This window comes from Nansenia antarctica (genome assembly GCF_963989245.1).
Source record: "Nansenia antarctica genome assembly, chromosome: 7".
In the NCBI taxonomy this organism is placed as follows: domain Eukaryota; kingdom Metazoa; phylum Chordata; class Actinopteri; order Argentiniformes; family Microstomatidae; genus Nansenia; species Nansenia antarctica.
Genome location: NC_137677.1, coordinates 3,777,052 through 3,789,171, shown reverse-complemented (window position 1 = coordinate 3,789,171; position 12,120 = coordinate 3,777,052). Strand labels below are relative to the sequence as shown.

Below are 12,120 nucleotides of genomic sequence, written 5' to 3'. Positions count from 1 at the left end.
GATATCATATGCCAATCTAACACAATTATCAATTGTAATAAGTGGTAATTAACATACAGCTCATTAACATATACACACACACACACACAGGTTCAGAGAGACATCCAGACACACACACACACGTCCACACACGTGTCACACACGTCCAGCAGGTCTGACTGGATTCGCCTCGATGAGTAGATGTTAAAAAATATCTTTGGTGTCCAAAACGGTCAATGTATTCGCCCATTAGACTCCCGTTAGACGCACTCTCATTAGACGCACTCACACAAGCCGAACATTTCCGAAGATTACCGGAGATTGCCGAACGCGAGAGGAGGAGGAGCCGAGAAGTGGAGCCGAGTGTTTCTCAACCCTCTCCTCGGGGCGCCCCAGCCGCTCCACATATTTGATCTGTTCCACCACCAGCACACCTGATTCAACTGATCAAGTCCAAAGCAATTATGATTTGACACGGTGAATGCGAAGTCATTGCGAACGCGAGTATGTGAACTTCCCTGGTTTAGAGAGATGTTCCAAAATATATATTAGAAGGGACAGACTTACTGTCTCTCATCAAAAATGCAAAACATTCGTATCTTTTTCAAGTCTCTCTCTCTCTCTGCGCGCATAAGATGACGATATAGATCGATGTTTTTACATTGCATCGATGTAATCAGATCGTTAGTCAATGAATCGATGCATCGATGTGAATCGATGTATCGTTACACCCCTATAAGGTTCTATCTCCATTTTTTTCAAAATTGAGTTTTTTTACATAATCTGATCCATTAGGTGTTTATCAATGCCTGTGTGGTGTTATTTAAAAAAAATAAAATAAAAATAATAGTTAGTAATTAATACAAAGGTTCCATCTCACAAAACATAATGGAATGTCAAAACTTTGACGCTCAATATCTCTGAACTGCCCTAAACGGAGATAGAACCTTATAATACTAAGCTCACGACGTGCCACGCAGCAGACTGGCATCATTATCACGTTGATTTCAGTCATGACAAGATAAACTCCTCAAAAAAAGTTTGGAAACGTTATTTCAGTCGATTCTTCCTCCCCTTTAATAATACCAATTGGTATTTTATTTTATATCGTTGGAAAGCCTGATTAGTCACCTTTACAACGAGGTACAACTGTCTTGTAAGGATCATGCATTCGTGGAATGAGCAACACAGATAAACGTGTGGGTAGCGGCCAAAGAAATGTGCCAAATCCCCTGCAATATGTGGCATAGTTGTGGCATGCAAATTCATAGCGTTTTTGGTCAGGGACTTTTTGAGCTTTTTGACCAAAGCCAGGAAAAGAATAATAGGAACTATCCGCTCAGACAACAATTAAAAAGAGAGGCTTGAATGTGTGAAACCTAGATGGTCTCTTGACTTCTCTAGCACAGCAAAACAATATATTGTGAAATATGTGTAAAGTTATATTTATATACAGAGACTTATTTACTAGTTGACGAGCTAAGTAAAACACTTTTGAATATATATAATTATTTTTTTTAGAGAGAGAGAGAGAGAGGGGAATTCAAACACTTTCATTGACCCATGTCTATTTTCAAAAACTTTTAAGGATTTGATTTATTTTTCTCAAATTCACAAACTTTCAAGGATTTCAAGGACCCGTGGGAACCCTTTACTTAAGTACAAACCTAGTACCGACATTTCGAAAATGTTATAGTGACAAAATGAAACCCACGTGTCTTAGGCTGCTAGCTTGTAGCTTCTCACGCCAGGTTTTTATTTTAAAGGTATATGTATAAGTCAGTCCAACCTTTTTCCTCAAATCTTAATCGGCAAAGAAGCAAGTTAAAGTTGGAAAAGAAAGGTATCTATTCATTTTGCTGGCGAATACTAGTGTCTTCTATGGATGCAATGCCGTTAGCGAAGTTAGCATTTCAACTGGCTTCAGCTAGCGAGCTAATGAGCGCCATTATGGCGCATGTGTCCTATCAACATTGTACGACAGTTACAGCTTGTAGAATACTTACTAAGCTGTCTATTCATATACAGGTTATTCATTTAGAATCGTCTACGTTCAGACAAATTAGATCATCGTTATTAATATTATTATTTACCTTCCAAAGAGAGGTTAAATACAGAAGAATTAATCAGTTCTTCACAGTGGCTCTTCAAACAGACAGCACGACCAGGTGTCAATCAGCAACGCACATGCGCAGTGTGTTAATCAGGTTAGTCAGACAGCACGTGACGCACTAGAAGGTTCTATCTCCATTTTTGTCAAAATGAGTTTTTTTTACATATTCTGATCCATTAGGTGTTTATTAATGCCTGTGTGGTGTTATCTTTTAAAGAAAACATTTTTTTAGTTAGTAATTAATAAAATACAAAGGTTCCATCGCACAGAACAAGCGCACGTGCAGGTGTCAATCAGACATCACGTGCAGGTGTCAATCAGACAGCACGTGGTGCCACACAGCAGACTGACGTCATTATCATGTTGAATTCAGTCATGACCAGATATAAACTCCTCCCCAAAAGTTTGGAAACGTTATTTCAGTCGATTCTTCCTCCCCTTTAATAATACCAACTGGTATTGTATTTTATATCGATGGAAAGCCTGATTACTCACCTTTACAACGAGGTACAACTTGTCTTGTAAGGATCATGCATTCGTGGAATGAGCAACACAGATAAACGTGTGGGTAGCGGCCAAAAAGAATGTGCCAAAATCCCCTGCAATATGTGGCATAGTTGTGGAATGCAAATTCATAGCATTTTTGGTCAGGGACTTTTTGAACTATTTGACCAAAGCCAGGAAAAGAATAATAAGAAGTAAACCACCAATAACAATACTACTACGTAGTAGGAATAATAATAATAATATTAATATAATTTGTATAATGATACTAACTGGATTTGATTCCCCAATCAATTGTAATGTAAAAGTAAATTACTTGAGATTTTGTTTCAGAAGCTGAGTTTGGGGCCATAATGATAATCAATTACTTTCTTTAGAGGGAAACGGAGGTCAATAACTAGTCATTAAAGTGTGTGTGGGAAGATGTGTGTCTTTCCTGGTCTGAAAACAGAGAAAAACTTACATCAGCAACAAACGTCTGAGTCTGCACATTCCCATGAGGGGCACTGTGACTCCCAAGACATTTACAATACAGTTGTTTACGGTCGCTAAGTCGCAGTGTTCAATACTGAAGTCACAGAGTCACAACTCTTATACAGTCAGCAAAGCAGAAGTCCATGTGGACCAAACTGCGACTCTTACTCTGTGATTTTTACATTGCTGCTTTCACACAAAATGCATTCAATGACTACGTTCTCCAAAACCCATAACACTTCTCTCATTCAAACTCCCCCACCTGCAAAACACTATGAATTTGCAACACATTTTTCCAATGTTAACATACTGTGTTCAAAACTGTGAAGAACACATTCAAAACAGAATGATTTGGTGCATTTTTGCAGTAATCATATATGACCGAAAGCTCGCAATAAACTGTTTTTTGCACAGTGTTTGAGTGTGCAGATGCTGTTATTTTGCACTCTATTGATACTCTTCAGTTCCAGCACCTCAGCAAAGTCTGATAAGGGATGAGCGGTGGTATTTTCACTATTTGCAGTAATCATATTGAAATGTCTAGAAAATATTAGCTGAATATATACAATGAAATGAAATAGACGTGCATTGCCTGGGAAGACATTAGATGAGACCAGATGCAGACCAGAGGGTGGACCAAAACTCTCAGGAGTGAGACATTTTTGGTGTGATTGCTATTGTATTGTAGCCCTGGAATTTCTGTTTTCTTTCTTGTTTGAACTTTGTGAGCATTTTCCACAAGTAAATGTAGTGTACTTTGAAGTATGTGCCGTAACGTACTTTCTGCAAAGATACTGAAAAAATACACTAAAAAGGATAAAAAATACACTAAAGGATAGAAGCAAATTGTTGATTTCTGATTCATTCTTGTTGCCTAATACTTTACAATTGTACAGTCAACTATTCTGTCTGATTACTATAAATCAAACCATTTTTATAACAAAATATTAATTCTTGTGAAAATCATTCAAAATATGTAATGCTCCCTGTTGTTAATGTTTTGTAAGTCAGAATGTTATGAATGACTGTGTATGCTTTCTGAGTGAACATTGTTGCCAGTGTGTGGTTGAACGAGCTTCTTTTGAGACATGAATGAAGTGATTGGCCAACATGCATGTTAGTAATGCAATTCACAAGTTGGCTTTACAATGGACATTTTTTTTAAATGTCACTGGGCCTGTGGAAATCAATTCTATCTTGTATTCTAATCAAGTGTCATCTTCTCGACAGCAATAAGCCAATATTTAACCATATACAACCATAAAGAGAAGTAAATCATTTTAATCAAATCGGTAGTTTTACAGCAAGAATCTTCTTCCATCAATTGACATTCTGCTGATCCATATTAAACTAAAATGTATTCACACAAATTAACACATTACAAAATAATAATAGAAACTTTAAATTTGAGGAACAGAAATGTACAGTGTAGTATGCAACAAGAGATATTACAAAATATGACCTTAATAGGGAAAAGAAAAGCAAATTCTAAACACGCTAAAACAAAAGCAGTCCAGGAGTCCTCTTCATTTGGTCCAGCTGACCTTGGGGATGTCGTAATGTTCCGTCAGGGTGTCAAGGTGGCGGTTGAAATCCTGTAATGAAACAAAGTCAGAACACTCCACATCTGAGTTTATACAAACCAGGGTTCTCTGCTGTTACTGGAGAGCTACTTAAGCAATATCACACGAGAGGGAGTGCTGTAATACTGAATATCAGCACGGCGCAACTTATTAGTTAACAGTAATAAGTGACAACAGATTCTGACTTGTTTATTTATTGAATCATTTATTTTGGCCCCGTCAACAAAAATTGTTCCGCAACTGGACTGTTGCCTAGTAACCTGAACACAAACATCTGCAGGCTAGCTACTTTGTATTAACGGTCATTTCGGAGTGATCCATATAGTTAAAAGTCCCAGTGCTGTTATACTGTATATCAGCACTCATGGAATGCCTCTTGTCCAATCAAATCACTTGGTCGGAACCAACTGTTGTATAAAATGTGTTAATGTATACGTTCCAGGCCAGCACCCGAACACAGCTCATTCAACTACTGATGTCCACTTCATACTTAAGACTGAATATCTAGAACAGGTGTTATCAGGCAGAGCTGGAACAAATACTTGTAGCTCTACTGGATAAGAGTTAGAGAACCTCTGTCCATCCATGCCATCAGTGCCAGAACCAGACCTAAACATATCTCCCTTGTGTTTCAATGCATTGTAATGCAGTGTTGACAAATAACAAAATATTACCTCAACTCTGCGCTTGTGAGTTTTTTCAGCTTTGTTCAAAATCCTCTCCATTTGCTGAAAGACAGAAGAAAGGGATATTAGATTATGTTTTCAAGAGAGAACAGGTCAACACAAGGTGTGGAATTTACCCTGACCCTAGAAATCTAATCGCTGCTATAAGGACCCTCAACACCTGACTCACTGCACTAACCCTGCCAGATGTACTGCACTTTATAAGTTGTAAATATTGACTATGTTCTTGTCTTGTGGTTATGTGTGTACATGTCCATTGTGATAGTCATGTGCAATGTGTGTATGTTTGATGTAACTGACAGTGCTGTAATGAGCTTTTCCACCTGTACCGAAAACAAATTCCACCGACCTAGGTCGTGTGGTCATTAAACGATTCATTCATTCATTAGTTTTTTTGTATTGCAAGACCAACATACTCTCACTGCTTTAGTGCTCTACGATCATTAAATGTTCCCTCATTATTCTTTATGACTTGAGGATAATCACCCTCTTCTCCTGCATCTTGTCAAAAGCGTATTGTGCCGGTGTTCTCTTGTCAACGTATCCCCGGTTGGCCTCATCCTCTTCGTTTTGGTTTGTCACGGCCTGCTGCTCCAGACGCTTCCTCTCCTTCTCTCTCTTCTTCTTTCTAAACAGATGAAGGATTTGACATTAATATACGAAGGAATGATGACTAGGCCAACAATACATTGCGCAATACAAAATTGCCAAATATTGTATATTACAGTATGTATATTTATCATACATGTATCATATGTATCATAGCACATTGTATATAATCTCAATGTATATATACCACTGCACATATACATCCAGTCACCATTGTATGACATGGTATGTCATTCATTGCACATCACGCTACCATTTGCACTTTACTGTAGATAGATGCTATACTGCTGTAAATACTGCTACTTATCAATGCAATATAATTGCTATTTGCACTTCTGGTTAGACGCACAATAATTTCGTTGCATTGTCTTGTATTGTATGTAATGACAATAAAGTGAATCGAATCGAATCGAATCTAAAGCGACGTCGTAAATACAAAACCACCACAGAACAAGTGCCAGTCTCAGCCGAGTTCTCGGAGGTTTTCGCCACTGCAGCGAGTAGTTAAGTCTCTCGTCTGGCTTGGTTCTAAAAGTTGTGGCACACCCACATACCCAAATGTTTTGCACCACATGCTAAAGTGCTCTCTCCACTGGTCTCCGTCAGAGTTACTCAGGACATCTGACCAAAACCCCTGACCACCGTCTCTCTTCCACCGTCTCCTCTCCATGCTGTGAGCCTGGATGTGAGCCTGGATAATCGCCAAGACAACCGCCGCTCTGCGCCTCCTGTGCTGCCTCAGCCTCACGCGCCTGTCTCGTTCGTACTGACGTCTGCTACGTTCCAGCTCTGCCTCCAGTCGAACGCGGGATTCGAACATCGCGCTCGAGAAATGATCGAACATTAGAAACCCAACGGCCAGCAACTGCTTATCAGCCGCCATCTTGTTGTCAACAAGAAGAGAGACGTGTTCCACTTCCGTCTGCCTCTTCTTCTTCTTCTCTGGGTACAACCGGCCTCGAGTATGTCGCATTAGCGCCACCTGCTGGATTACTGGGCCTTGTGCTCAGTCAGTGTTGCCAACTTGGCGACTTTTTTGTCGCTATATCTGGCGACTTTTTCCAGACCCCCTATGGCGACTTAATTAGTCAAAAGCGACCAGTGACAAATCTCAGCTACTTGTTCTGGTCATTTGGGGGATTACTCTAAAGCATCTAACATATCCCGGATATAACAAGTAGGCCTATAATCTCCCCGGAGAGCCTAGTTGTAAACCTGCTCAGCCTTTTTTTTTGTATTATTCATTTAGCCTTTCAGAATATAATATTATAGAAATTAGTTGATTACGTCATCTAGCTACTTTCGGAAGAGCCAACAGCTACTTTCATTACAGAGGAGTTGGCAACACTGCGTTGTGCTTAACCCGGGCATGATGCCATTCCCATTGCATGTTTGTTGTTGGGATTTCATGTAATTTACAGGGAACTATAATGTATAAAGGGCTAGAGCTGTGTCCATCCCAACTTAATAGAGGGATGGATTTGCAAATACATACGTCATTCATCAAATCTATACACACTAGTCAAACACAAAAATAGTCAACGAAAAAGATGTTTCGATTGTCTGTCTGGCAAGATTGTGTGTTGCTGGATGAATGGCGTCGAGCAAGCTATGGCCTATCCGTTTAGACCATCATGGCCTATCCTTTGTCATGAGCAATAGCGGATACATCAACTATTGTATTGGAACATATGTACTCCCTATTAGTGATTTAATAAACGGACATACGTACTTCTTGCTGGCTGAAATGCTTCCAACTCCTTTCAGCTTCAGAGAGCCTTTCTGCACGGTGGCGTACTCAGACATCTTCTTCGTGAAGTTCTTCTTTGCGATGTTATTGTAGACAGATGGAGGAGAAATGTAGTTTTGCTGGGAATAGTTGTTCTTTGCTGCCACCTATCGTGCCGGGGTGGTAATAATAATAATAATAATAATAATAATAAATGTTATTTATAAAAGCACTTTACATAGGAAATCCCAGAGTGCTACAATTAAAAACAGGAAGATAAAACAATAAACATTTTAAATTAAAAGGCTAAAAAAAAAGGCTCTATTAAAAAGCAACATTAATTAATATGGTGTGCCATGCATTCCTCCCACCGAGCGGCAGTGATGTCCCATCAAGGACACAGTGCAGTCGTATTATCTTTTCTGTCAAGAAGAAGAAGTTGTTCACAGAAATAGGATAATGAAACAGGTAATTCAGTGTTTGAAAGATACTGGGTTGATAGACAAGATTTAACCCCCCCCCCCCCCATTTTGTTTATTTCTTTCATTTAAAAAAAATGTTTTCCCTGTCAAATATGCCGTCCAAACACAGTCCGGTAGGTGGCGGTAATGCGCCTCAAGTTGGTCGCAAACCGCCATTCAAACTGAAAAGAAGCAGAAGAAGAAGAAATAGGAGAATGAATGTCAAACACATGTTGTTGTAATAATATCTAACCCCCAAAGAAAGAAAGACAGGATGGCAGGGTACAGGTTATTCTGCTCTGCAATGAGAATGAAATGTCTTGCAAGCAATACAACATCTGTGGGGCTTTGTGTTAATAAACTGGTGTTCAGAATCCCAACGTGCGGCTACGCCAAGAAAGTCGGTGAGTGCCTGTGTCCTCTCTCTCCTTGCTTAACCATGGATATTCAGAAGTAGAAAGGTTGACCTTCATTTCAAGATGCTTTTCTAGAAAATGTTACCCCTGGATAACCATAGAACCAATAAATCACCTGCACATGCGCATTAACAGTTGCTTTCAACACAGCAAAGACCTAGGTTCTAGGCCCTGGACAATCTGGACAATTTGATGGCAGCTACTAGATTGTAATCAAGTGCAATACTGAAACACAACTGTGAACATTTCAAACCTGCAAACTGCGACACTTTAAATGAATGTGCAACAATACTATGTGCAATATGACAACCCCCGTGTACATAAGGTTCAGAGATAGGAAATGTTAGGATATTTATAGCATAGCATAGAGTACAGCACAGTGTTTTATTTGTATAGTATAGTATAGTGGATAGTGTACATAGCCTTTATTTATGTAAACCAGCTCTTTTCCCTTGTCTTTAGTATTTTTTTCCTAGCACCAGTGGAGCCCCCCCTCCCAAATGTCGTTGTATGGTACCTGTACTATATTAATGACAATAAAGACCATTCATTCATTCATTCATTCATTCAGTCTGTATGCTTCTGTGCAACAGCCCAAACCTGCACCATCTCTGGTAGTTTCAGCACCTCAATATTATAATTAATAATATAATATACCTACATTTCTCCAATAGCACTGCTGAATGTTTACAAACATGTACATCGTGATTTATGATAACCACCACTTTTCACCAATCAATATATTGTGTGTACATTTCACCGGCGCCCCCCTCCCCTCTCTGGAAGAGCTGTACAACACACGCTGTCTCAGGAAGGCCTCCAAGATCTCCAGGGACCCGACCCACCCTGGGCACGTACACTTTATCAGGCTGCCCTCGAAAAGGAGGTACAGGACCCCGGCCGCTAAGACAAACAGACTGAAGAACTGCTTCTACCACAGGGCCGTCAAGGCCCTGAACACAGCAAAGGCCTAAGTTCTGGGCCCAGGACAGTCTGGACGGATTGTATGGCAGCTAGTGCTGAGGCACAAACATGTTCATTTCAAGCCTGCAAACTGTGACACTTTAAATAACGTGAAAAAATAATTTTGTGCAATATGACAACCCTAGTTGACTATCTGTGCAGTATAGTACAGTGGATTGTGTACATAGCCTTTATTTATGTAAACCAGCTCCTTACCTTCTTGTGATTTTATTCTTTTTCTAAAAGTTTTTTTTTTCCCTTTCCTAACACCAGGGGAGCCACCCCTCCTAAATTTCGTTGTTTGGTACCTGTACTGTAGCAATGACAATAAAGTCCATTCATTCATTCATTCATTCATTCAAAAAAAAATACAATGCAGGTATATTGTAGCTGTGATATTCTTGGAAACACTGACTGTGAGATACATATTTCAGTCTGTAAATCTGTGCTCTACTTTATGGTCACAACCATGCCCACAGTGCTAGAGGCAGACTTCCTGTCACAACTTCCTGTGAGAAGGCGCAGTCAAATGTTAAAATAACTTGTTCACCGCCTTGCACTTAATCACAGTTCTGTTTTCCAAGACTTCTCAATATTGCTGACTTATGCCTTTTATTCTAAAGGACCCCATTAGTGAAGACAATGTAAAATGAGCTTGCATTTGCTATGTGCTATGCATCTTTTTAGCATCAGAGTCACATTGACATCTTTTGGTTGTTCCCATTTGTGTCATCTTGTCCCCTCTCCTCTCTCTCTCAGTTGCCAAAGGGAAGAGCAAAGGCATGGTGAAAGATGTCCAGCTTGGGCCAGAGGTGTGTAAGGACCCAGTGATGCTAACCTCTCACGCTGTTGGGGTCAACATCTTCAAGCAGGGGGAAGACCCTGCACTGAAACCTCGCGAGGAATACCCAGAGTGGTATGTGTTCAGAATAGTACTATTACCATGAGAACATAATGATGAGAACATAATAACATGAAATATGTTGTGGTGTTTGGGAACATTTTGAGATGTATAGGTCTAACTTTAATGTGCTCCTGTATCAAATAAAAGTCAATAATGCCCTGTAATAGTAATAATATTCTCCTGTCAACATGTTATATGCTTTGTTATTGATTTGTAATTCTTTAAGTACATATTATTTAATGTGTATGTTACGGTACATGTGGGAAAACTAGGGTTAGGGTTAGGTGCTACGTTGACTTGGTACATGCTGGCATGTCTAACCCTAACCCTAACCCTAATCCTAACCCTACCCCTACCCCTAACCCTAGCACCCTAGCACCTAACCCTAACCCTAGTTTTCCCACATGTACCGTATTCCCACATGTACCGTAACATGTAGATTTAATCACTGCTGTCTGGTCTGGTGTCTGGCCTGGTGTCTGGTGTCTGGTCTGGTGTCTGGTGTCTGGTCTGGTGTCTGGTAACAATGCCGTGTTTGGGTCATTGAACTTGAGGGAGTTGAGTCATGAAAGTCCTTGAAAGGTGCTTGATTTTGATGTTTCAGAAGGTGTGGGAACCCTGATATTATTTAACGTGTAGATTTGATCTCTGCTGCCTCCTCTGTCTCCTCTGTCTCCTCTCCGTCTCCCAGGCTGTTCCAGTTGGAGTTGGGTCCCCCTAAGAAGCTCACAGAGCTGGAGCCAGAGAGCCGTGAATACTGGAAGGTCCTGAGGAAAGAGCACATGATGCGCTTCAACAGGCTACACAAAGGGAAGAAGTTCTAGAACACAGAGCAGAGATGCAGTCCCCTCCATGTGCCAGACACTGCAGCATTGCTGTAACCATCTGACTGACGATGGAGCTGTTAAGTCGTGACGTGTTTCCGGGTCCAACGTTGGCTGAGGCGCTCTCTTCGAAATGCCTCAGTAATAATAATAATTCATTATATTTGTATAGCGCTTTTCCAAGGCTCAAAGACGCTGACAATATGGGAAAAACGGGAAAGTGCTGTGTCCCTTGTTGTATAAATAGATCAGTCTAAAAAAACGATTGAACTGTCTACCGCTTTAGTACACTGGTACTCTGGTGCGGGGAAGTTTTGGTTTGGTTTGGACCCGGAAATTGACGTCAGACTTAACAACCCCATACATCCAGCCTCTGTCTTTCTGTTGATACAGAACTCCCACCATGAAACAGCTCTTAATGGCTCTTTTTAGTACAAAAGTCAATGCCAGGATCTGTTCTCTTGTGACCATTGCTGGTAATAAATAAAGGCTACAAGGAAGTTGATTACACACCCCATCTCAGCATTTGCCTGAGTTCTTGGTTAAAATTTGAACTTTGTCATGAGTACAGTTTAGCTGTTAGAACTTGCAGAAAGGTATGTCATCTGATACATGATCCAAGACAGTGGTTTGAGAGAATTCAGAAGATAATAAATGAATGGCCTTGCCTGAGAACACTTAACATACCTTTTGAGGTCGACTTGTTTCATGTCAGATTATGTTTATTAATGTTGAATAAATATTGCTTTTTGAATTAAATTGAAGATGTGGTGTGCATGTTTGATAATTATGCAATAAGATAGTTGCTTATTATTTGATTTATCTTTCAACTTATTTTGGCCCATAACTGAACTTGAGAGCCTTGAAAGGCGCCC

General features: G+C 40.0%; 2 protein-coding genes across 3 annotated transcripts; one reads left to right on the top strand and one right to left on the bottom strand.

Annotated features, from left to right (window-relative positions):
* Nucleotides 1–4,339: 4,339 nt before the first annotated feature.
* fam32a (family with sequence similarity 32 member A) lies at nucleotides 4,340–7,761 on the bottom strand. Of its 2 annotated transcripts, none has more exons than XM_080537368.1 (4): nucleotides 7,681–7,761; nucleotides 5,826–5,967; nucleotides 5,328–5,381; nucleotides 4,340–4,665 (listed from the first exon to the last, which is right to left on the bottom strand). In XM_080537368.1, the coding sequence occupies exons 1-4, from the start codon at nucleotides 7,752–7,754 to the stop codon at nucleotides 4,597–4,599; spliced, it is 339 nt and encodes a 112-aa protein (XP_080393494.1). In that variant the 5' UTR covers nucleotides 7,755–7,761; the 3' UTR covers nucleotides 4,340–4,596. The 2 variants fall into 2 exon arrangements, with proteins under 2 accessions (XP_080393494.1, XP_080393493.1); XM_080537367.1 differs by lacking the exon at nucleotides 7,681–7,761 and adding an exon at nucleotides 6,503–6,830.
* Nucleotides 7,762–8,344: 583 nt separating this feature from the next.
* Nucleotides 8,345–11,952, top strand: mrpl54 (mitochondrial ribosomal protein L54). Its single transcript, XM_080535488.1, has 3 exons — nucleotides 8,345–8,542; nucleotides 10,277–10,433; nucleotides 11,113–11,952. Exons 1-3 carry the CDS (start codon nucleotides 8,413–8,415, stop codon nucleotides 11,243–11,245), a joined length of 420 nt encoding a protein of 139 aa, XP_080391614.1. The 5' UTR covers nucleotides 8,345–8,412; the 3' UTR covers nucleotides 11,246–11,952.
* The last annotated feature ends 168 nt before the right edge of the window (nucleotides 11,953–12,120 follow it).

Bases quoted from the DNA above. Each gene is read 5' to 3' on its own strand.
- fam32a (XM_080537367.1), bottom strand. From the start codon at position 6,792: ATGTTCGATCATTTCTCGAGCGCGATGTTCGAATCCCGCGTTCGACTG. The intron at 5,968-6,502 runs GTATGTGGGTGT...TCATCTGTTTAG, and splicing joins ATGTGGTGCAAAACATTTGG to AAAGAAGAAGAGAGAGAAGG. The intron at 4,666-5,327 runs GTAATATTTTGT...GTTTCATTACAG, and splicing joins CTCACAAGCGCAGAGTTGAG to GATTTCAACCGCCACCTTGA.
- mrpl54 (XM_080535488.1), top strand. From the start codon at position 8,413: ATGGCAGGGTACAGGTTATTCTGCTCTGCAATGAGAATGAAATGTCTT. The intron at 8,543-10,276 runs GTGAGTGCCTGT...TCTCTCTCTCAG, and splicing joins CGGCTACGCCAAGAAAGTCG to TTGCCAAAGGGAAGAGCAAA. The intron at 10,434-11,112 runs GTATGTGTTCAG...TCCGTCTCCCAG, and splicing joins CGCGAGGAATACCCAGAGTG to GCTGTTCCAGTTGGAGTTGG.